Genomic DNA, 23,375 nt, shown 5'->3' with positions numbered 1-23,375 from the left:
TGGCAAAAGCCAATCCAGCTTTTCGAATCCGTGCTGAGATTTCGTCCGATACCAACCCATTAGGGCTGACCAGACTTCCGAGATAAGTGAAGTTGTCAACGCGTTCGACTACTTCACTCCCTATCCTTAGTTCAGGTGTTAACGCAGACCAGTCCTGAAGCAACAACTTGCATTTAGAGGGAGAGAAGCGCATTCCAAACATCCTGGCATTGTTGTTTAGTGCTACCAGAAGACTGCATTTTATCAGCGTCTTCACCAAACAGGACTATATCATCTACATATTCTAAGTCGATAAGTGGACCTCCTGGAAGGAGATCAATACCCGAGAATTCAGTCGACGAGAAAGTTATTTCCATCAGTAGGTCTATGATGAAGTTAAACAAAAATGGAGAAAGTGGACAGCCTTGACGGACACCACTTGAGGTTGCAAAAGTAGATGACAGTTCGCCATAAGCTCTGACTCGACTAGTAGTGTTCGAGTAAAGAGCCTTCACAAGGTTTATGTACTTCTGGGGTACGCCTTTCAATGACAGACACTGCCACAGAATCTCACGGTCTACCGAGTCAAATGCTGCTTTTAAGTCGAGAAAGACCACCATTGTCGGATGCCGATAAGTATGCCTGTGTTCTAGAATCTGACGAATGGTGAATATGTGGTCGATGCAGCCACGACCAGGTCTAAAGCCAGCTTGATTCTCTCGTGTTTGCAGTTCACGAGTCTTAGTTAGGCGTCTGATAATTATCGAGGCTAGTATTTTAGATATTATATTAGTTAAACTAATGCCTCTGTGGTTGTCACAGGATGATTTTAACCCTTTCTTATATATTGGGACGACAAGTGATTGTGACCAGTTAGATGGAATAACGTCTAACTCCCAGATTTTAGCTAAAATATTAGTCAACCTAATCGCTAAAATTGGACCACCATCCTTAAAGACCTCTGGAGCCAATCCATCTGGACCAGCTGCCCTTCCTCATTTCAGATTAACTATAGCCTTTTGAACTTCAGCAAGAGTTGGGGGACCTACTTCAATGTTCCATTCACACTGTCTGGGAATGGAGGGTAGATGCTGATGCCTACTGATGCAGAGACTGCTGCTACCTGCATTTGTTAGTGTGTATGGGATAAAAGATCTAGGTGGTCCGCGAAGTCCAAATCGTCTGGTTGGATCCGACCTGTCCATTTTATTCCGTGCTTCCTGTCAGATGTGGAGGTCTTCATAATCCAGTCAACCACCAGAAGAAAGAGAAAGGGAGAGAGTAAGCAGCCTTGTTTGTCTCCAGTCCTCATCTGGAATGTGTCGGTTAGCTGTCCTCCGTGCATCTTTTTGCAGTGTAGTCTGTCGTATGAATGCCAGATGTTGTTGGCGATCTTCTTAGGTATACCATAGTGTCGAGGAAGTTTCCACAAGCTTCTCCTATCCACATTGTTAAACGCCTTCTCATAGTCAAGGAAGTTTATGTATAGTGACGAGTTCCATTCGACTGATTGTTCAACGATGATCCATAGTGTCGCAATTCGGTCGATGCACTACAGATCCTTACGGAATCCAGTCTGTTTATCTAGAAGTCGAGCGTCTGCTAAATGTTTCATCCGGTTTAGTAACATTCTCTTAAAAACATTTTCTGGTACCGATATTAGTGTGATACCTCTGTGGTTCTCACATTTGCTCAGATCTCGTTTCTTTGGTATCTTGATGAGGTATCTTTCTTTCCAATCTGTCGTCCTGTATTATTCCTTCCAAATCTTCCTGAATAGGACATGAAGTATACTTGCAGTTACTTTTATGTCTAACTTCAGTGTTTCAGCTGGTATATTATCAGGTCTTGCTGCTTTCTCACTCTTGATTTGTCTGATGATCATCCTGATTTCTTCGATTGTTGGTGAAGTGACATCTGTAGGAAGGTCTGTGTGTTGCTTCGATGTCAGGTGAATTCAGTGGAGCTGGTCTATTCGAAAGTTCCTCGAAGTGTTTCACCCATCTGTTCCTCTGTCCTCGAATTTCACTGATTGGCTCTCCTTCTTTCTCCTTGATCAGTCACTCTGGTTTACTATATTTCCCTGTCAGTTTCTTCGTCGTGTCACATAGTTGTTTCATATTTCCTTCTGTTGCAGCTTTTTCCACTGTCGTTGCTAGGTCTTCCACGCATTTCTGCTTGTCAGCTCTAATGCTTGTTTGTTTCAATATATTCAGCCTGTGTTTTGACTTTCTCTGCTCTCGTTCGGCTGTTGTTAATTGCTGTCTTCTTGTTCTTCCATTTATGAATCCAGTCCAGGGTTTCGACAGAAATTCATTCCTTATGATGATGCTTCTTGCGGTCAAGAACTTTCTGACACGTCGGAGCTCGTGCGTTTTTTCATCCCTTTCCAGTTGTTTTCCACAGTAATTTCTTCCTGTAGATATTGTAGGTAATATTGGATAGCATTCATTGTGATTCCCTCCTTTGCTTTGAGGTATGCTTTGGTGATCCTTGGTCCATGAGATTCTTATTTGGACAGCATCAGAGCAACTGCCTGAGTGTGTGAAGCATTTTCTTCTTCGTGACCATAGTACAATAGTATCTTTGCCGAACCTGTCCTTTTCTATCCACCTTGGGTCCAGTGTGTTTAGCTTATTTCGAGCACTGCCATTTTGTATCTCTCCATTTCCGTAACCATTCGATTGGTCCTCCCGGTCTCTCACATTGCCCAGACATTCCATGTACCTACGTTAATTGTTGCTCTGATTGTTAGGAGGGGTGTCGACCTCGTGACTTCCGCAGCAAGATTGTTTTCTACGGGATGGAGTTTCCGACCCCACGCCAAACTCTCCTTTACTCGTGCTTGGGGGCGGAAGTAACTCTAGAAGGGCTCCAGGTGGAGTTACCTAAGCTTATACATATCCTTTAAGTATTTTCATCGAAAATTGAGAATGATACCTAGGGTGTTTTTGTCCACACCTGTTGAAAAGATAACATGTATCTGTCATTAGGGTCTTTTTAAATACTTTAAATGTTCATCAGGTACGTCCACTGGTTTTGGTTTTGGGACTGGTTTAAATAATCAACCCACCGCGTTTGGTAATCTTGGCACAACATCTTCAGCTGGAACAACACTATTTGGTCAACCTGCTACTAGTAGCCTAACAGCTAAAAAGCCTTTCGGTTTTGGAACAGCTAATGCTACTGGCATTGGATCGTTCGGTTTTAATCAACCTAATACTGGAACTAGTTTGTTCGGTGCACCAGCCGCAGCTACAGGTTTCAGTTTAGGAACTGGGGCTACTTCAGGACCTTTGTTTGGTCAAACTAGTACAGGTTTTGGTCTTGGCCAAAAGCCATTGCAGAACGTTCCTGCAGGTAGTGCATTTGGTGGTGGCTTTGGTTTGGGAGCAAGTACGGCACCAACTATTGGAAGTTTGGGAAATAATCTTTTTGGCACTAATGTTGGTACTCAAGGTTTAGGCTCTACTGGAGTTCAACCCATTGGCTCATCATTAACTGGATTTGGCACTGTAAGTTGAGTTTTTTGTTTTTCCTTGGAAATTATCGTTTAATTTATTATCGTCATACGGTAAAATGTACTTGTCTCTGGGGTACTAATGAAATTAATTCCTGATTATCTGTGAATACGGTGAATAGTACGGCATAAAGTACAGAAATGTAATCATTCATTGTTGCCTTTGATACTGGATTCTTTTTAGAAATATAGTTCTAGACGATTTTAATTCATTTAAAATTCATTCAATGCAATTGACCACTAATTATGTGATTACGTGTAGCTTAAGTTATCGTATAATTGTGCGACGTTAAAAATCTGTTTCATCTTGTCTACCGTAAATTCTATTTATTGTTGATCTTACGTTTCGGTGGATATTTTTGACAGAATGAGATCCAACTCATGTTGTATATTATGATATTAACATTATTTTTTCAGTATTTGTACATTAGAATTGGTAGATGGAATTTTCGCTTTTAAAAGTTGAGCCACAACATCCATTTGTCGATTGTCTGACAATTATTTTATTAATTATTAGTGTCACTTTGAACTCTTCAACTTGGTTATGATAATGTGTGACATCTTTATCTATCAGTACATCATTAATGTAATTTGACTAGACAAGAGTCATTATAACGTTATAATTCATATATAAGTCTTACTGAAATTCTCTTACATACAAGCATATCAAAATGCGGTATGGAATATGATGCTCGTATTTATATACAATTTAATATCAAGTTGTATTAAATCTGGACATACAGTCTCTAGTTATCCATCTAATCAGACTTGTGATTCTGTAGTTTGTGTGTATAACCTTCAAATATCATGTCCAAGGTCCTAACCTATTTCGATTTCTCTAACTGTCACAAACTATGTATATCTGATGACCAACTTGTTAATGTTCCATATAGTTTTATGCTTACTGTACTCTAACTGTAAGACAATCATTTCTCTTCTAAAATGTAGTAATAACGTTTTAACTGGGTTTTGGCGGAAATTTTCTGCTCGTTCTTAGTAACAGCTAAAAACGTGTACTGTGAAACTAGCTAAATTCTTGAGGTCTTAAATGTTTCTTAATTTTCGATTTCCAATGTACACATTATATTTATATTATTTTGTGAAGAGATTGCTGTCAGTCATTTTATGCACTTTTTAAAATTTATACTGGTATGATTCTCATATTTATTCTTGACTTTCACTCTTCTTAATTTTCTGTTTTATGCACTTTCTGAATATTGTTTCCTAGATCAATGCAACAGGTTCTGCTTTCGGCCTGGGTTCCAATGATCAAGTTGCTCAGTCTATAAAAGCTCAACAACAAGTTCTAGAAGTTGTTCGTAGTATGCCATATGGTCAATCTTCACTATTTCGTTACTTAAACTTACCCACAAATCCTGCTTCTAATGCAGATTCAAAAGCTCAAGTTCCTGGAGCTATAACGCCCAACACTTCTACTTCTGGAAGTGTTATTGTACCAGCTAAATATGTGGCCACGATGTTTGCTGAGCGTAATAGAGCTGCAGGACTCTTAGTTGGATCTAGTCCAACCAGTTCTGGTTTGAATGGTAGTCGTGTTTCTGGTTTTCGTCGTCCTGCTAATTCTAATACTCGCCTCCTGCAGGTAGCGAATCGCAACAAGGTAAATAGAGTTTACCGGCAAAGTTTGACAGTATTTTATGTGCATTAGATAATCTGGAATTCGTTATTGCAAAAGCAATATACAGTAAATAAATATTAGTTTATTTACTGATTGTGCATAATGCCACGATAAATTAAATTTGAATTCCTAATTAGTGGCCCTAAGAAATGTCTGAATCGTTAAATTTGTGCTTGCTGAGATGATAGTTTAACGTTGGTTTATTGGTTAAAGCATTCAAATTCCACTTACTCGGCTCGTTTAAACTCCACTTCAGCTCCTTCATTGTTGCATTCTGGGTGGTGTGGCTTAAAATTGTATGCCCAAGACTTTACTGGTTAAATGAGTTACATTTTTTACTCTGATAATGGTACCAAATGATGAGAAATAAGGTAGTCTATTGGTTCTTCGTCTGCTTAAACGTTTACAAAAGGAGTGGTTAAAATGAGGTCTCGACATATCTTCTTAGTAGTTCACTTCAGTTAACTGACAACCTACTAATGAGTGTACTTCGTTTCAATTTGTCGGATTGTTTACCAATATTCGAAACACTTGGCATGATAAAACTTTGTTTCAGTCAGTTAATCTGCTTAGCTAATGTCTTGTGATTTAAAGTTTTTAAAGTCAAAGCCTGGCAAACTGACCTTAAACCTAAAAAATGTAGTTACACCTTTCGTTATTTTTTTCGAAAGTTTAGTTATCTGAGAAATGTCTTTTATTGTTTTTATCTAATAATTCGACGGATTGCAATACTGATGAAGTCAGAAATTTTCATATCACCAACTTGACGTCATCAACCGAGCAAATTAGACAAAGACTTCAGAAATTTGACTATGTCCAGCATTCCCATTAAATATCTAGTCAAACTGAGTTTCAAGTTAATCAGCAGCCTATAGGGAATAGCAGATAATTTTAGGCTTGATATTTTAAAGAAATGTCTTAAAAATACACAAAGGCTAAATTTCCTTAAGGCTTCTTCAACTAATTGTATCAAAATCCAAATCACGTCACAAATTTAATACTTTTTATCACTAAAAAAGTATATAGGTGATTCTGCTTATCTGTTTAGTATGTACAATCGGCTCGTAGTCCTTCACAATCATTCCCATGGTAAATTTTCTTTCTTTTATTTTGTTTTTAAATTACTGGAAATTCAGTTACCACAAATCTCTTAATATTTATTAATTGCATACTGTCATAAAATTTATATTGCCCTATTGCACACTTGTTGGTTGTCTGAATAGTTGACTGACTCAATAGGAGTATGGTTTTTCCTGATTCCATCTAAACAAAATTTCGTCATCCTTAATTGATAGGTAATAATTGTGACCAACATACTAGTGAACAGGTTAATGTGTAGATCACTGTAGAATGCTCGTATATTTTCCTTCCTGTAGATAGATTAGTGATTGGATAATCGTTTACTTTTCATGTTCATTTCAAACAATAATATCATAATTACATTGACTCAACCAATATGCTTATTATTAACTAAATACTTTTTGAATAAGCGTACTCAATATATTCATTTCATAAATTCATTGTCTCTTTCTTTTACTTTTATCAGTTGTTTTCAGGTTTTTATGAAGAAGATGCTTTAACTAGTAATCACAATTCTCCTTTGTCATCAGGTCTTCGACGTACCGCTTCATTAGGACCGACAGCCGTTTTAAGCCCTGTAAATAATAATAACACTAATTTCTTTGTTAAACGAGGAGAATGGAAACATTTACATCTTCCTGAAAATGTAAGAAATTCAATATTGGAACGGTCAAATGCTATAACAAATGAATTAAATCAATTGGCTGAATCATCTTTAGATAATAATACAGTACATTCTGATTTGACAGTAAATACTAATACATCAAATAAACAAATCTCTGCTTCCTCTGGTGATATTTCACTGAAAGAAGTAAATAAATCTAATTTGTCGTCACTAGATCAATCTGTTGTTAGTAGTACCGTGGATAAGAAAGTAAGTTTTATCTAATACTTAATAATTATGCCCTAACAAAGTATGACGAGTGTTGTGTTCTTATGCCCTGTTAACTATCAAGTGACTAAACAGCCAATAGGACACTGACTTACATAACCTCAGTACTGTGCCAAAAAAAATGACGCATAAACCAATACGAACAGCCAAGAGTCAACTCTGAGTCCTTATTTATACTTCTCATCTAGACCTGTCTGTTGAGTTCAGCAAGCAATCTCAGCCTCCACTGTATGAATCATGAATTTCAGACATACGAAGTTTATATACATGTAATTCAGAACGCATCATACCATAAAATAGAAGATAACAATTATAAAAGATCAAGCCAAAAGTGGCTGAGTGTGAGATACTGTAGCTAATACATTGGGGGTAACTTAAGAATAGTAAGTCGTATAATAGTAGCCAACAGGTCAAATCGAAGCCTATAGTAAAAGGAATATGAGTATGCATACAATGTAGTTACTTAATAGTTATCCAATAAGAATATATGTTATAATGGTCCACAAATAATTCCTAACAGTTGCCATTCATTTATTCTTCATTAGGATATAACAACAAGATTACTCGAGTATGATTGAACCAGAGTAAGTACTTTTTTAGGTTAAGCACAGTTTACTATGGGAAGTGAATATGTCCGTTGATGAGGCTACGAACCTTCGTCAACTAAAGTAGTTAGGATATATGTCACTTATATCTAATCACTTCTCTGTCTTTTCACAGCCTCATTTTTATTATGTGGCATATATATTATGATGCCCCGTTCTACGAATATTTACGTGTTTAAATAAACATGTCCTGTACCCTAATATGCAATGCGGGTTAATATAGTAGGTTGAAACAAAGTTTTAAGTAGGAAGATCGCGACATAATATTAATCCTATGTTGATAATGATCGATTGAATAAAGAAGACGATAATTATATAATATGGCATAAATAAGTTATTAGTTCATACAATTTAGAGTCGATCGTGAACAATCTTATTTCATTTTAAGCGCCTCCTGAGTTGCACTGCTAGCCACCATCCATCTTTGCTCATAATGCTTGTCTTGAGCGCTGTTAGAGGTATGAGGGCGGCTATCACTTCCCCGTTTCCCACACTGTGGAAGGGTTCTTCTAGAGGTACCGGAAAAGGGAATTGGGTTAGAGATGGTCATAGGGACCTCAGTGTCAAATAGAAGACTGCATGAAGCCAGTCACACATGATCTTTTTGTGAGTAGTTTCCGTGTTAGCTCCGTAGTTGTTGAGACCTTACTGCTGGAGACGGATATCCGTGGGATAAGGCGAGGTGTGCATTTTCAGGGTCGACCTTTTCTAACCCCACCCCTCCGTGTGGGAAGGCAGCATCGCTGTTATACCGGTTGTCTGAAGGAAACACCTTACTGCTGTCACACCTCTGTACAGTCAGCAGTACGACTTCGCCCTCAGACCATGGATTTGATGCTTTTAGTCTTACCGCTCTTCAACCGACCTGTCTGGCATGGTAGGACCTTGAGAACGATTGTTCCAGCCAGTATAGCTCGGTCGGTTCATCACGATAGACAAGCCCGACCACTACGTCAAGGTAGCAATATCGAGGCAATCCGCACAGGATGCTCATATTATGATAAGAGACTGATCAATCACAGTCCCAAACATCAATGAGAAAATTCAAACGAACAATACAAAAATGAATCAGAATCATGTTCTGTTAATTATCATTACCTTTATCGAACTACTCATACCTGCAGTGTGTAATTGTTATCATCATATTTCTAATATCATATTATGATTGGTCAATAAACGAAGCCTTCTAATTTAAACATTTCAATTCCCAATTAATACCACATTAAAATTATATAGTTATCGTTGACTGCGCACTTGGAATTGTTGTGTTTCTAAAAGTTTACATATATCAATTCGTGTTTGTATTAAAAATAAATAAATAAGTAATACATCAAATACTTAATAATTGTGTACATTTTATTTCAATCGTATTTTGTCTTTATTTTTCTGAAAAAAATTAGTTGACTCCTGTTACAACAAGTGAATCATCGAGAAATTTATTAAATAATAATATCAATAGAAAAACTATTAATTCTCCATTGAATAATCATATTCTTCAACAGAATAAAATTGATAATACAATACGAGTACGTGATACTTTGCAAGGAAGTATACATGAAAATAACACTGATTCTATATTGTCCAGTCCATCAAATATTACTTATGATGATATTTCTATACTCAGATCACCTAATTCAGAACAAGTACATGGTGATGGTGATACATCAGATTGGGATCAACTAAGCTATTGTAAACCTAATACCATCACTACATTGAATGCTTCTGGTGTAATTTTAACAAAACCTGGTTATTATACTTTACCTACGTTAGATGAATTATCTGAAATGGTAATTGATGAAAAATGCTTAGTAGAAGACTTTGTAATTGGTCGTCGTGTAAGTTCGTTTTTTGTTTTGTTCTGTAGCCGTTTTTAATTTATTTTTTAACTATGATTTTTCTTTGTCCAGCTAAAAATGAAATCTGATTTGCGGAATATTAATTTATCTAAAGGGCGTCAAATCCAAAACCTGACATCATTCCATGAACTCATTGACAGCTGAATTGAACCGTGTTGATGGGTACAAACTAGCAGGTCGGAGTCTGCAAGATCATCATAACCGGAGGTTGGAGACGTTATGTAATATTACTTCCAATAGTCCGCAATTGCGCGGATCTGTTCACTCTTTGTTTTCACTTAGATCATAAGTTTTAGGACTATCTTGTACCTTTTTATTCAAAGAATTCTGTATCGTATTATATTGTCCATCTCTAATATTTTTCTACTAACATTGGTACTTTTTATATTTATACAACTGCCATTTGTCCTAATAATTTCATCTCGTTGTGCACATGTGGTATGCCAACTTGAACTTATGAACATGTTTAGTGTGGTTTCAGTGTAGACAAATATGTCTACCTCCTCACTCTGCCCGATCACGGCTTACTTTGACTAGCATGTCACTATAAATTTTTGCAGTGATTTAAACTGATACATTAAATTTTTGGGCTTTAATAAGTAGATGCATTATAGGTATCTTCTCAAATTTGTTTGCCTCTATGATAGTGTAATAAACGAGTACTTGGGTGGGATAAATTAATTTATTGTATTATGCAAAATCACACACCGCATTTTTTAAATATGGAAACTATACGTTGAATACACCACTTGCACATCTTCCTCGAAATGTCTCTTACAAACTTAATCGTTCTTCCATTCTTGTTGCAACTCCGACTTCTGTTTTTCTTCCTCTTCTCCTCATATTCCTCTTCTTTCAGTAAGGATCCTACTTCCACATCTTGATACATACAACTTATATCTTTCCGTCTACGTAGCACAATCTACAATAGTACCACCAGTTAAATAATATAGAGATGCAAAATCTTATACATACAAGGTGTACTGGTCCATTTGTTTGTTGTATTAATGAAGTAAACATTCACCCTGATATATTTTGTTGGTTGATAATACCAGTTTTGGAAAAAGTTATAAGTGGTCAAACCAATACACGGTGACATTTTATTAGGCTAGCAGCTGTTTAATCCTAGATGACATGTCGAAAATTAAGCATCATTTTACATTTGTAGTCACATTTTCTTAATTCTTAGTAATTTTCTATTCGAGAACCATGTCTTTATAATTCGTTTCAGTATATTCGTATTTTTGTCTTGTTTTCTGTATTGTATAGCAACTTGAACCCATGCCATTTTGTCTGAGATTGTTCATTTTAATCAGTCCGTTTTTTTAAAATTTTTGATGGCGATGTGACTTGATTACTGAGTACAGATATGTGTAGTGGATTTTCACTCACGCTTTATGTGTGAGGACTAATAGTACTATTCAGTTTCCCGAACCGAACTCGGTGTAGTGGTAGTCAAACTTATGACTTAGTGGTTAACAGTCGAATGCCTTAATTACTAAGCCACATCTCCACTTTAACATTTGACTTTGTATTACTATTCGCATTGTCTTTTTTAAAAGCCATCATACTGTTATATCGATGTTTTACTTGTTCTTGTATGTACTCTTAAAATTCAGCTTTATGGACATATACTATTTCCGGGGTTTACTGATGTTTATGGACTTAATTTGGATAATATTGTTCATATTCGTCGACGTGAAGTTGTTGTTTATCCGGATGATGAAAAGAAACCTCCTGTTGGTACTAGTTTGAATAAACGAGCCGAAGTTTGTTTGGAGTCTATTTGGCCTACAGATAAATCTACAAGAGAACCGATCAAATCGCCTGAACGACTAGCTTTAATGCATTTTGAAGAACGTCTGGAGAAGGCTACTAGAAGAATGGATGCCAGGTATTCTTGAGTTATGCGATAAATGTTTAATTGTAATCTACACTTTAGTTTCTCATTTTACTAACTATTTCATCATATTATATTATTCTAACGGATTTAGATTCATTGAATATCGACCAGAATCTGGTTCTTGGGTTTTTGAGGTCAAACACTTTTCCAAGTATCGGTTAGATGATTCAGATGGTGAAGCTGAAGATAAAAATTGTGATTCAGACTCACTGAACAAATCACAAAATGTTTCGAAAGCCGCTGATTTCAAAGCAAAATGTCTATTCGATAGTGACCAATCAATCAATGATGATGCATTCAATATCATTCATAGAAATGAGGTAAATATTAATGAATTTTCATACTATGTACGTATTTATTACTCGGTTAATTCCTTATCCTCGTAAATCACTATTTTTTATAATATCTTATTAGGTGGTCTGTAGTAGTCGACAGGAAACCCGGTTTGTTTTCCCTTGACTATATTCACTTCATTTGTTAGTAGTTTTAAGTGAGATTAAAATTACTTTATACCTTTCTAATTCTTTCTACTCGTGTTATATCCTTATACACAATCTTTATTTTATATATTACTACCATTGAAGTAAATACTATGAAGTTGGTGTTCATCTTGTTGTGCTAATGAGGTATGGCAGCTTGGACCGATGCATATATGTGCCTGGTCCTGCGTTGTAGCTGACTGACCAGGTTTTAAGTCCGTTCATTTCGTCGATTTTCTGTCTATCTGTTAATGTAATTTGTCACAAATAGAACCAACAAACATTCGGAATAAACAGTGAATACACGAACTTTTGTCAACTACCTATCGCAATGTAACCAGTTCGGTGTTAGTGTCGATTTCACTGAGTGTTAACGGATTCGCTATACATTAACATACGCACTAAATCCAGGAACGAAATACAGTGGTTCCATTCCCATCCATTAGTTTTCATGGCTTAATAAATCTAGGGTTTAGTGAGAATGCATTGTTATATTTTAAATTGTTTTGCTTGTCTGATTTACTTTAGGGTGAGAGTATCTATAGTGATAAAATTTATTAGTACGCATTGTTTAGTTATTAAGTAACTACATGTCATAGTAAATCAAGGCTTTCAAAGTCACACTTAATAAATTAACAGTACTGAATAAACTTCCTGTGTTGGGGATTTACTTAAAAATTATAATGCATAGTTTGTGCATGTGAGGTAATAAAATTAATATTTAGACATGATATCATATATCTGGATAGTCACATTCGTGTTCTGTTTACATTGCTGACTGTTTCACCTTACCACAGCTTGTAACATAATGTTGGTTCCTCTTAACCGAGGCCATTCACACACACACAAGGCACACTGTTGTATCAAATCCACTTACCAAACTTCACATCAGCAAAGTGAAACAAAATTAACTTGGTAAAAAGCAAAGGAGTCACTGCATGTAGCTTAAAAGAAAGAATTGAAATTATTTACAATTGATTAATCACTGAGTAGTGACCATTGTTATATATATCAAGTTCTTCTTAGTGTTGGTTGGATCTTACTGATCAAGCTCGACCCCAGTCCTACAGAAGGTCAGTGGCGCCTCGAATATCTCGCTAGTAGCGTCTCTAATTGTGACTCCAGGGAGTATCAGTTCCCTCCCTACTTTTGTTTGGGCATCCGGGCAGTATGATAGCCTACACACAAATCAAGTGACTTGTGTGGCGCATATGTATTTGGTGTTCCTTTGTACAAATATTTATGTGTTCAAATAAATAATAAATAATCAGTTCCCTCAAAACTACAGATGTACCTTGTTGATGAATGCCAAATAGCACGGGACTTTGTCCCATAGTTTCCTGTTGACCAATTCCAAATATTTCCTTACAATAAAAAGCGAAATAATGTTGGAACTCAAATATGTCTAATCACGGCTTATGGTAATTTTTGTATCCGAATTACATTGCCTTTAGTCTTCGATGTCACTCCAACTAGTGATAAGTAACCTCATGGTTTGATCGTCAATACCATTTTTCTAATCTATTCGTATGATGACCAGCATCGCATATTAGTAGAATAAAAAACCAATAAAAAAGCATATCAGACTGCGACCAAGATTAAAGAAAAATAAGAAATGCAAGATTAAAAAAATAAAATAACTCAATCTTAAGTTATATGTGTGATTCTTATAAATCGAAGGGTCTTCTACTCTTCTTCATTTATTGCTATTAGAAAATTGGAGCTTTTGATTCAGACCAAGGAACACTCAAGGATTTCCAATTAAAGAGTATGAAGGTTATTGATCCTCAATTCGATCAGCAAGTAAGTTATTGGAAGTTATATGATTACTATATACTGCTGAATTAGACTGCAAAATTGTTAGTTTCATTAATTTTTTGTGTTCAATTGTAAACGCAGTATCCTTTCTCACTGTAGTCAAAAACTTAAATCTCATAAGAGGGTATTACATAGTTGTAAATTTGTCAAGTACTCTAATTTGTATTGATAAACTTTATTTTTAATGAATAATGGTCTGATTAAATCACTTATTAAAAAGTTTATTTTAGTCCTTAGCTATAAATTTAGTTCATTGATAGTAATTTTAGTTTCCTCAACACAATTAATAGTTTTCGGTAATTTCGTATTCCGATTCACTATTTGTAACAAACCATTTTTTTCCCCAAAAATTAGTCGATTCGTGAATTGATTTGTTTACAACGATTCTGTAGTTCTGGAAAAGTTTTAGTTGCTTTTTACACGGGAGCGTTACATGAATATTTTGAGTACTTCGATTTCAACATATAGATTGGAAATTTGAAATCCCCATTCTTGTCTGGGTAACCGGGTGGAGTATAATTTTCTCCAACACAAACGTTGTGGCTCAATGTCAAGTGCGTAGAACTGTACTTGGTAATAAGCTAACCTATTTTTGTTGTTATTCTTTCACGCTAATATTTTGTTTCTGTTTTATTTTTGATACTTCATAGAGTGATTTTTACATCCCCCAAATATTCCGCACCTTACCATCGTGTCCCATTTACGATGGTATTGCATTGTACGAGGATGATAAATTAGATCAACGAAATGATCTACCACAAAGTCTACAGTTGTCAATTATGGAGATGAAAAACAATTTGGATGTGATTAATGGTAACAACTTCTTAATGAATTTGTACCCGTATGAAAATATAACAAAAATATGTGGTAAGTGTATACATTTAGTGTTTACTCATACAATGCATGCAGTTTTACAGTTCAGATTTTTTTCTATAACTTGAACCTTTTGTGTTAGTTGAGTGAGCTCATTTCATCGTTGATCTCTATTGATTGTGGAGTTTTAGGTCTCGATCATCACAGCAATCCATATGATAACGGTACGTAAAAACCTCGAAGCTATATATATAATTAGAAAAGGAAAATTTTACAGAGAACATAGTCTGCTTGCTGTTGTGGCGTACGGTGTACTACGCGCTAACCTCCTCCTCCAAATGGCCACTTGCACGAGAACACAAGTATGAGCGTGAATGTGTTGGACTACCGAATGAAATGCACTTGACCTTTAGGTCACTTCTGGTTGTCATGGCTTGACTTTTTACTACTTCTAATTGGCACTCCCTATCACATGCCTATGTTAGGAAAAATAAATCTAGTTTTCTAGATGCTGTTTTTAAAAGATTAGAGTAATCTCACGTTATTTATTTCTTATTTGCTACATTTCTTTAATATCCTATTACCGATCAGTCTCATCGATAACATTCATTATTGACACATTTAATCCAAAGAGGGGTTTTGTGGATATTATAGTAATTTAATGGTTGAATTCATGAGTCAATCGAACCTAGACCACTATAGAAAACCCAGAAGGACTAGACGGCCGTTTCGTCCTAGTATTAGTTCGGTCTAATTATTCCCATTAATTTCGACTGTATTATTATTATTATTATTATTATTATTATTATTATTATTATTATTATTATTTGTAGATACAGTGTCACTGAAACCTGGCACAAATCATGATAATATGACATTGTTAAATCATGTTTCACATTGGATAATGGATGCTGGTCTTTGGCATGGTCATGGTATGCGGCCATCTTTCAGTTATTCACGGTTTCCTGAATTCCATTCTATGGTACTAGTTTGTCCATCACCGCGTGGTAATCAGTACAATGATGAGGTGAATTTTGATCTAACCAATTCCATTACATTCTTCACATTACCATCACCGATCGAATTATTCGATGAGGTTAGAATTAATGAAACATTTGGTTTTTCACGTTAACTGGTATTGTTCATCCCGTTTTTGGTAATTTTCCTTTTAATTAGTGAATACAATATTTTGAATGTGTCACCTTTATTTATTTAATAAACTTAAAATTTATGAAATTGAGCCAGTGCATATTGATACCATGTTTAAATCGATTGTAGCAGATTGACATAAAATCTGGTACAACTGGGCACTAAAAATTTATGCACTATAAAATAGAGAGATAGCAGTGTGAAGAAATAAAAGCGAGAGAGTGCAATCTAAGAGATAAAGAAAGTAGTGAGCAAGAAAAGTACACAGTAGGAGAGTCCTGTTATAAGTACAACTAAGAACTCGTCCCAGTTAAGAAAGTTCATCCCTTACGCAGAAAATGTAAAAAACAAGGTCACCTTTATTGTAGGCCATATCGTGTAAAGTTGCGTAAAGTTTGGGACTCCAACCAAGGAGTCGCGATGAATCGACAGAAGTTAGTTCTGTACAAATTTCTTTTATAACCCTATGCCATATCATAATATGACTACCACCGTTTTTTCCACCAAGTGTCATTTAATGCGCGATATGAGATTGTATTCATAATCCTGGTTCAAATCATCGAAGTTGGTGTTTCAAGATAGTAACACCCACTGAATTGTCACCAATGAGTCCGAACACGTTGCCGAATTTTTAATCATCATCACTTTATTTACCAAATAATAATCGATGAGCCACATTCTAAATATAAGTTCTACTAATACTATAAAGTTGCCTAAACTGAAGTATTGGAAGCGGAGATTAAACCTGTGACTTCACGATTTCATTTTCATCGTGGTGTATTCATATTTCACTGCCTTCGCCCGTAGCTCTTCTAGAGCTACTGCCGGCGCCAAGCAAGGGTAAAGGAGGAGGGTATGGCGTGGGGTCGACAACCCCATCCATAGAAAACAACCTTGCAAAAAGCACTAACCAGAATAAAGAAAAATACACCATTAAAACTCTGCCCTCCGGGTTGAAGGACCTTCTTTCAGAAGAACTATGATGCCTCATAGTGAAAGCTGATATCCTTCGGAAGTCACGAGGCCGATACCCCTCTTAACAACCAGAGCAACAATTAACATAGGTACATGGAATGTCCGGACTATTTGAGAGACCGGGAGGACCAATCGAATGGTTACGGAAATAGAGAGATGCAAATTGGCAGTTCTCGTAAGGATCTGTAGTGCATCGACCGAATTGCGACACTATGGATCATCGTTGAACAATCAGTCAAATGGAACTCGTCACTATACATAAACTTCCTTGACTATGAGAAGGCGTTTAACAATGTGGATAGGAGAAGCTTGTGGAAACTTCCTCGACACTATGGTATACCTAAGAAGATCGCCAACAACATCTGGCATTCATACGACAGACTACACTGCAAAAAGATGCACGGAGGACAGCTAACTGACACATTCCAGATGAGGACTGGAGATAAACAAGGCTGCTTACTCTCTCCCTTTCTCTTTCTTCTGGTGGTTGACTGGATTATGAAGACCTCCACATCTGACAGGAAGCACGGAATAAAATGGACAGGTCGGATCCAACCAGACGATTTGGACTTCGCGGACCACCTAGATCTTTTATCCCATACACACTAACAAATGCAGGTGACAGCAGTCTCTGCATCAGTAGGCATCAACATACACAAGGAAAATGTAGGATCCTCGAATACAACACGAAGAACATCCATGCAATCACACTTGGTGGAGAAACTCTGGAAGAGGTGAAAACTTTAACAGCATCAACGATGAACAAGGAGGGTTTGATCCAGGCGTAAAGGCGAGGATTGGCAAAGCAAGGGTCGCATTCCTACGGTTGAAAAACATATGGAACTCAAAACAACTGTCAACCAATATCAAAGTCAGAATCTTCAATGTGAACGTCAAAACAGTTAGGACGTACATTGCGGAAGTCATCAAATTGAGTTACGAGGCAAGCGCCAACTTGAAATTCTGAAGGGAAAGTGGTAAAGAGGAATGTCGAAGAATACATTGTTCCGAGAATTGAATGCAGACATCAAAAGGATGAATAGCAACTGGAATATACTGCCTAGGACAGAGTTGAATGGCGAATGCTGTTTGCGACGTCTGTTTCTCCTCGAGGAGTAACAGGTGTAAGTAAGTATATCTCTTTGTTCGAATTTTACTGTGTTCGAATATATGAAATAAAGATAAACAGATGAATTAGAAAAAGTTCAATATTTAACTTTAGATATGCAGCTGTCCGAAATACTGCTTTCTGAATACTACAAATAAGTAATTTCTTATAGTTGTTTTCAATTGTTTAATGCAGAGTGCCGTTCATTAAATCTTTAGCTAAATAACCTATAGTGATCAAATTTGTTTTGCTGAATTTAGTTTTGGGATCGATTTAAACCTCTTGACTGCCTTCAAGAAGTATTTCCTGGATTTCTAGTGAAAAGCAGTTACCTGTAGATTTCAACTTGGTCTATTGTGAAATAGTAACTCACCGAAGACAATGGTGGACAGTGGTGCAATTTCGTGCTTTGGTTGAAGTTAGACATTAACGCTATCGGATGCCGTCCAATGTCTGCATTTCATGTCACTATTCTCATTCGTCTTACCATAAATTCTAGCTAAATTTTTGTTGTTGTGATACACTCTCCATTCAATCTCTATTCAATAACCATCATCTTCTAAATATAAATTATAATCAAATATACTGTACACTTGATTTTACAAATGTCTTAGTTTTTATTTAAATCATAAAATCAGACAAGTGTTATGTAATTGGTTTGTACTTTAATTATTCATTACATATTTTGAGTCTGAAACATCACAAGAATAAATTTCATTCTGTGTTACATTTATAATGGTATGATAAAAATTATTCATACAACTGTTTTAAAAAAATTTAATGAGGTCAATTTTTTTCATCATTAATGTTTATGGAGTAACCATCCTGGTATCTTGTTAATCAGTTGTGTCGTTCATATGTTAATCGTAACAATAATGTTTTTTTTTAAAATTATTCTAGGATATGCTTAATTCAGCTTTGACTACATCTATGCGAGTTATACAAACTGGTAGTAATTCATTACAACCACCATGTAATCATTGTCCTTTATGGCGTCCCATTATTGGTTTAACAGCTTTAGAGTCTTATACACGTATATTGAATTGTGATCCTTTAAATAATATCAATGTGAATTTTCATGAATCTGTTGAAAATGAAAAACTCAGTGCTCGACTAACTGGTTTTAAACGAATATTCAGTCTTTGTCAAGCACTTTGGGGACGTCATCCACAAGAAGCTGTCGCTGAAGCAATGGCTGAAACTGACAGCTCCACTGATAAAATCTTCAATACTAAATTAATCAATTCTGATTTTCCTATTTTAACTGACACTAGTCAACTTTGGAATAATGGTGAATGCATTAGTAATGAAGTTTATCGCAATTATAATTTGGTGAATTATCCTATCAGTATGTTTCGTGAAATTTCTGGTATGCGTTCTTTAGCCAGGAAGCAAGCTGTTTCAGAATGGATTAGGTTTGCTTGTTCTTATTTTGTCGCGTACTTTTCAGATAATGTTTATTTCATAATTTAATCTTTTCATTAATATTAATAACATGTGTTCACTAAAATCTTTTGGTTATTGAACTTCTCATATTATGCGGCCTACTTGAGCATCTGGGCTACCTGTTTCCTGCCATCTAGACATTTTAACAAGTTATCTATTTTTGTTTGTTTTAATATATCATTATGTCTATTAATCGCATAAGCTATCCTGGTGCATTTCTGAAAAGTGTACAACCTTTCATTGTCAAAGTTACAAAAAGCTCAATAAGAGACAATGTGGTTGATGGCAATATACAACGAAAAGAATGTACATTATTCAGATGTTCATTTACTGAACTGCTAACATCTAACTGGCGATCACTCAATATTTATCGCCATGACCGACCAAGAAGAAAGAAACGGAAACTTGTTAAAATACTTTTCGCTGAGAATTCTATATTGTACCAAAAATATAATATTGAATAAAGCTAATAATAATAATACATATACGAATATATCGATGTTAAATAATTTGTGTGTGAAAAGGTTACAAGTAGACGTATTTTTATTACATCGGTTACATCGTAATCATAAGTAAATATGGATTTTCTTTTACTTATTTTTTTCAATAGTTGTTTTGATAAATAGTAATAATATCCACTTCTTAATCTTTATTTTCCATCCTTAATGTTTACATCATATGTTTATTTCTATCCTGTTATTTTGTTGTTTATACTTTTTTTTACGAATAATTAGAACACAATCATTTCCCTGGTTGAAATCCAAATTGGAATCTTTGCGTTTAATAGAAGCAAGTGGTCTGAATGAAACTGCATCTGATTCGTTTGAAGCGTTTTCCATATCTAAACTCAATTCCAACAATTATGACAGTGATATTTTAGCACAAGGAATATTTGCTTGTTTGGTATCAGGTGAATCGGGTGCTGCGTGTCGTCTGGCCATTGTATCCAACATGCCAGCTTTAGCTTCGTTATTAGCACAGTTAACTGCCGGTGATCCAGTCGTTCGACGTGGTTTACAACATCAGTTGAATAAATGGCATGAGATAAAAGTTAGTTGTTCACTTTAAAAGTAACGAACTATATATTCTACAATTATATGTTCGAAAGTAGTAGTAATGCAGAGTAGGTCTTATAGTTACTAGTAATCTTAATCAAGACAAAAGAGTTTAAAGGTAATGAAATATATTAGTGGTCGGGTAATCACACAAAATAACAAGAAATAACATAAATAAATATTTGAACATAAGATGACGTTCGAGAGATAAATATCAAAAGACGGAAAATCTAAAAAGTGTTATTTCATATATATACAGTCACTGTGGTAGTGAAAAAACTCCGCCTGGAGTCCCTCCGGGGGCTACTGCCGGTCCCAAGCCCGGATAAGGGAGGAGGGTTGGGCATGGGGTTAGCGTCCGCATCCCGTAGAAAACTAACTCGCTAAAAAAACGCTAACCAGAAAAAAATTATTCAAACCTTTTAAACTCTGCCCTGGGAGTCAGAAGATCTTCATTTAGAAGAATTATGACGCCTCATGATGAAAGCCGAATCCCTTCGGAAGTTACGAGGCCGATGCCCCTTCTGACAACCAGAGCGACCATTTATTTAGGTACATGGAATGTTCGTACAATGTGGGACACCGGAAGAGCCTTCCAGATTGCTGCAGAAATGAGAAGATACAACCTAGAGGTACTTGGGATCAGTGAAACACATTGGACACAAGTTGGACAACAACGACTAACTACAGGAGAGCTCCTGTTATACTCCGGCCATGAAGAAGAAAATGCACCACATACACAAGGAGTTGCATTGATGCTGTCCAAACAAGCGCAAAATGCACTTATAGGATGGGAATCTCATGGACCAAGGATCATCAAAGCCTCGTTTAAAAAAAAGAAAGAGGGCATTTCAATGAACATCATCCAATGCTATGCGCCTACCAACGACTACAATGAAGACGCTAAAGATCAATTCTACAATAGGCTGCAGTCAATAGTCGAGAAGTGACCAACAAAGGACCTGACCATTCTGATGGGAGATTTCAACGCCAAGGTTGGAACGGACAACACTGGATATGAAGACATCATGGGACGACACGGACTGGGAGAAAGAAACGAAAATGGTGAGAGATTTGCAAACCTATGTGCCTTCAATAAGCTGGTCATAGGCGGCACCATATTCCCACATAAACGCATACACAAAACCACATGGACTTTACCGGATCACTCTACACAAAACCAAATCGACCATATTTGCATCAACAAAACGTTCAGGAGGACTATAGAGGACGTGAGAACCAAGAGAGGAGTTGATATAGCATCAGATCATCACTTACTGGTCGCCAAGATGAAAGTGAAACTCAAGAAACACTGGACAACGGGGCAGACAGTATCACAAAAGTTCAATACGGCCTTTCTCCAGGATACTAACAAACTCAACAAATTCAAGATAGTCCTCAGCAATAAGTTCCAGGCCTTTCATGATCTACTCAATGGAGAAGGAACTACTGTGGAGAGCAACTGGAAGGGGATCAAAGAGGCAATCACTTCAACATGTCATGAGGTCCTGGGTCACAAGAAGCACCACCACAAGGAATGGATCACTGTTGGTACACTGGATAAGATTCAAGAAAGGAGGAACAAGAAGGCAGCGATCAATACCAGCCTAACAAGAGCAGAAAAAGCCAAGGCACAAGCTGAATACACGGAAATAAACAAACAAGTGAAGAGGAGCATCAGAACCGACAAACGTAAATATGTGGAAGATTTAGCAACGACGGCGGAAAAGGCTGCAAGAGAAGGAAACATGAGACAACTGTATGACACGACAAAGAAACTCTCTGGAAATCGCCACAAACCAGAACGACCAGTGAAAAGCAAGGAAGGTGAGGTAATCACCAACATTGAAGAGCAACAAAACAGGTGGGTAGAACACTTCAAAGAACTCTTGAATCGACCAGCTCCACTGAACCCACCCAACATCGAAGCAGCACCGACGGACCTCCCAATCAATGTTGTCCCACCAACAATTGAAGAAATCAGCATGGCCATCAGACAAATCAAGAGTGGCAAAGCAGCAGGACCGGACAACATCCCAGCAGAGGCACTAAAAGCAGACGTAGCGGTAACTGCACGGATACTCCACATTCTCTTCAATAAGATTTGGGATGAGGAACAAGTACCAACAGACTGGAAAGAAGGACTACTGATCAAAATACCGAAGAAAGGCGATCTCAGCAAGTGTGATAACTACAGGGGCATCACTCTTCTCTCAATACCGGGAAAAGTCTTCAACAGGGTATTGTTAAACAGGATGAAGGACTGCGTAGACGCCCAACTTCGGGACCAACAGGCAGGATTCCGTAAGGATAGATCGTGTACAGACCAAATCGCAACTCTACGGATCATTGTGGAACAATCAATTGAATGGAATTCATCACTCTACATCAACTTCATTGACTACGAAAAGGCATTTGATAGCGTGGACAGAACAACACTATGGAAACTTCTTCGACACTACGGCGTGCCTCAGAAGATAGTCAATATCATACAGAACTCATATGATGGATTACACTGCAAAATCGTGCATGGAGGACAGTTGACAAAGTCGTTCAAAGTGAAGACCGGTGTTAGGCAAGGTTGCTTACTCTCACCCTTTCTCTTTCTCCTGGTGATCGACTGGATCATGAAAACGTCAACGTCCGAAGGAAAGCGCGGGATACAATGGACATCTAAGATGCAGTTGGATGATCTAGACTTCGCAGACGATCTGGCCCTTCTATCCCAAACGCAACAACAGATGCAGGAGAAGACGAACAGTGTGGCAGCAGTCTCAGCAGCAATAGGTCTCAATATACACAAAGGGAAAAGCAGGATTCTCCGATACAACACAGAATGCACCAATCCAATCAAAATTGACGGAGAAGATTTGGAAGATGTAAAAACCTTTACGTATTTGGGCAGCATCATTGATGAACAGGGTGGATATGATGCAGATGTGAAGGCGCGGATCGGCAAAGCAAGAGCAGCATATTTACAACTGAGGAACATCTGGAACTCAAAGCAACTGTCAACCAACACCAAGGTCAGGATTTTCAATACAAATGTCAAGACAGT

General features: G+C 36.7%; 1 protein-coding gene across 1 annotated transcript in view; it reads left to right on the top strand.

Moving 5' to 3' along the window:
- NUP98 (Nuclear pore complex protein Nup98-Nup96) overlaps positions 1–23,375 on the top strand; it is a gene marked incomplete at both ends in the record, with an annotated part of 44,342 nt that overhangs the window by 11,316 nt on the left and 9,651 nt on the right. Inside the window, 11 exons of the mRNA XM_051219018.1 lie at positions 3,004–3,494; positions 4,728–5,120; positions 6,685–7,092; positions 9,116–9,550; positions 11,191–11,465; positions 11,566–11,794; positions 13,667–13,756; positions 14,422–14,638; positions 15,418–15,680; positions 18,717–19,231; positions 19,997–20,312. Coding sequence (XP_051069496.1) covers positions 3,004–3,494; positions 4,728–5,120; positions 6,685–7,092; positions 9,116–9,550; positions 11,191–11,465; positions 11,566–11,794; positions 13,667–13,756; positions 14,422–14,638; positions 15,418–15,680; positions 18,717–19,231; positions 19,997–20,312 — 3,632 coding nt within the window. The remainder of the gene's footprint in view (positions 1–3,003; positions 3,495–4,727; positions 5,121–6,684; positions 7,093–9,115; positions 9,551–11,190; positions 11,466–11,565; positions 11,795–13,666; positions 13,757–14,421; positions 14,639–15,417; positions 15,681–18,716; positions 19,232–19,996; positions 20,313–23,375) is intronic.

Source organism: Schistosoma haematobium, chromosome 3 (genome assembly GCF_000699445.3).
Source record: "Schistosoma haematobium chromosome 3, whole genome shotgun sequence".
In the NCBI taxonomy this organism is placed as follows: Eukaryota; Metazoa; Platyhelminthes; class Trematoda; order Strigeidida; family Schistosomatidae; genus Schistosoma; species Schistosoma haematobium.
Note: the sequence above shows the minus strand (reverse complement) of the source record. Positions and strands in the feature narration are given on the sequence as shown.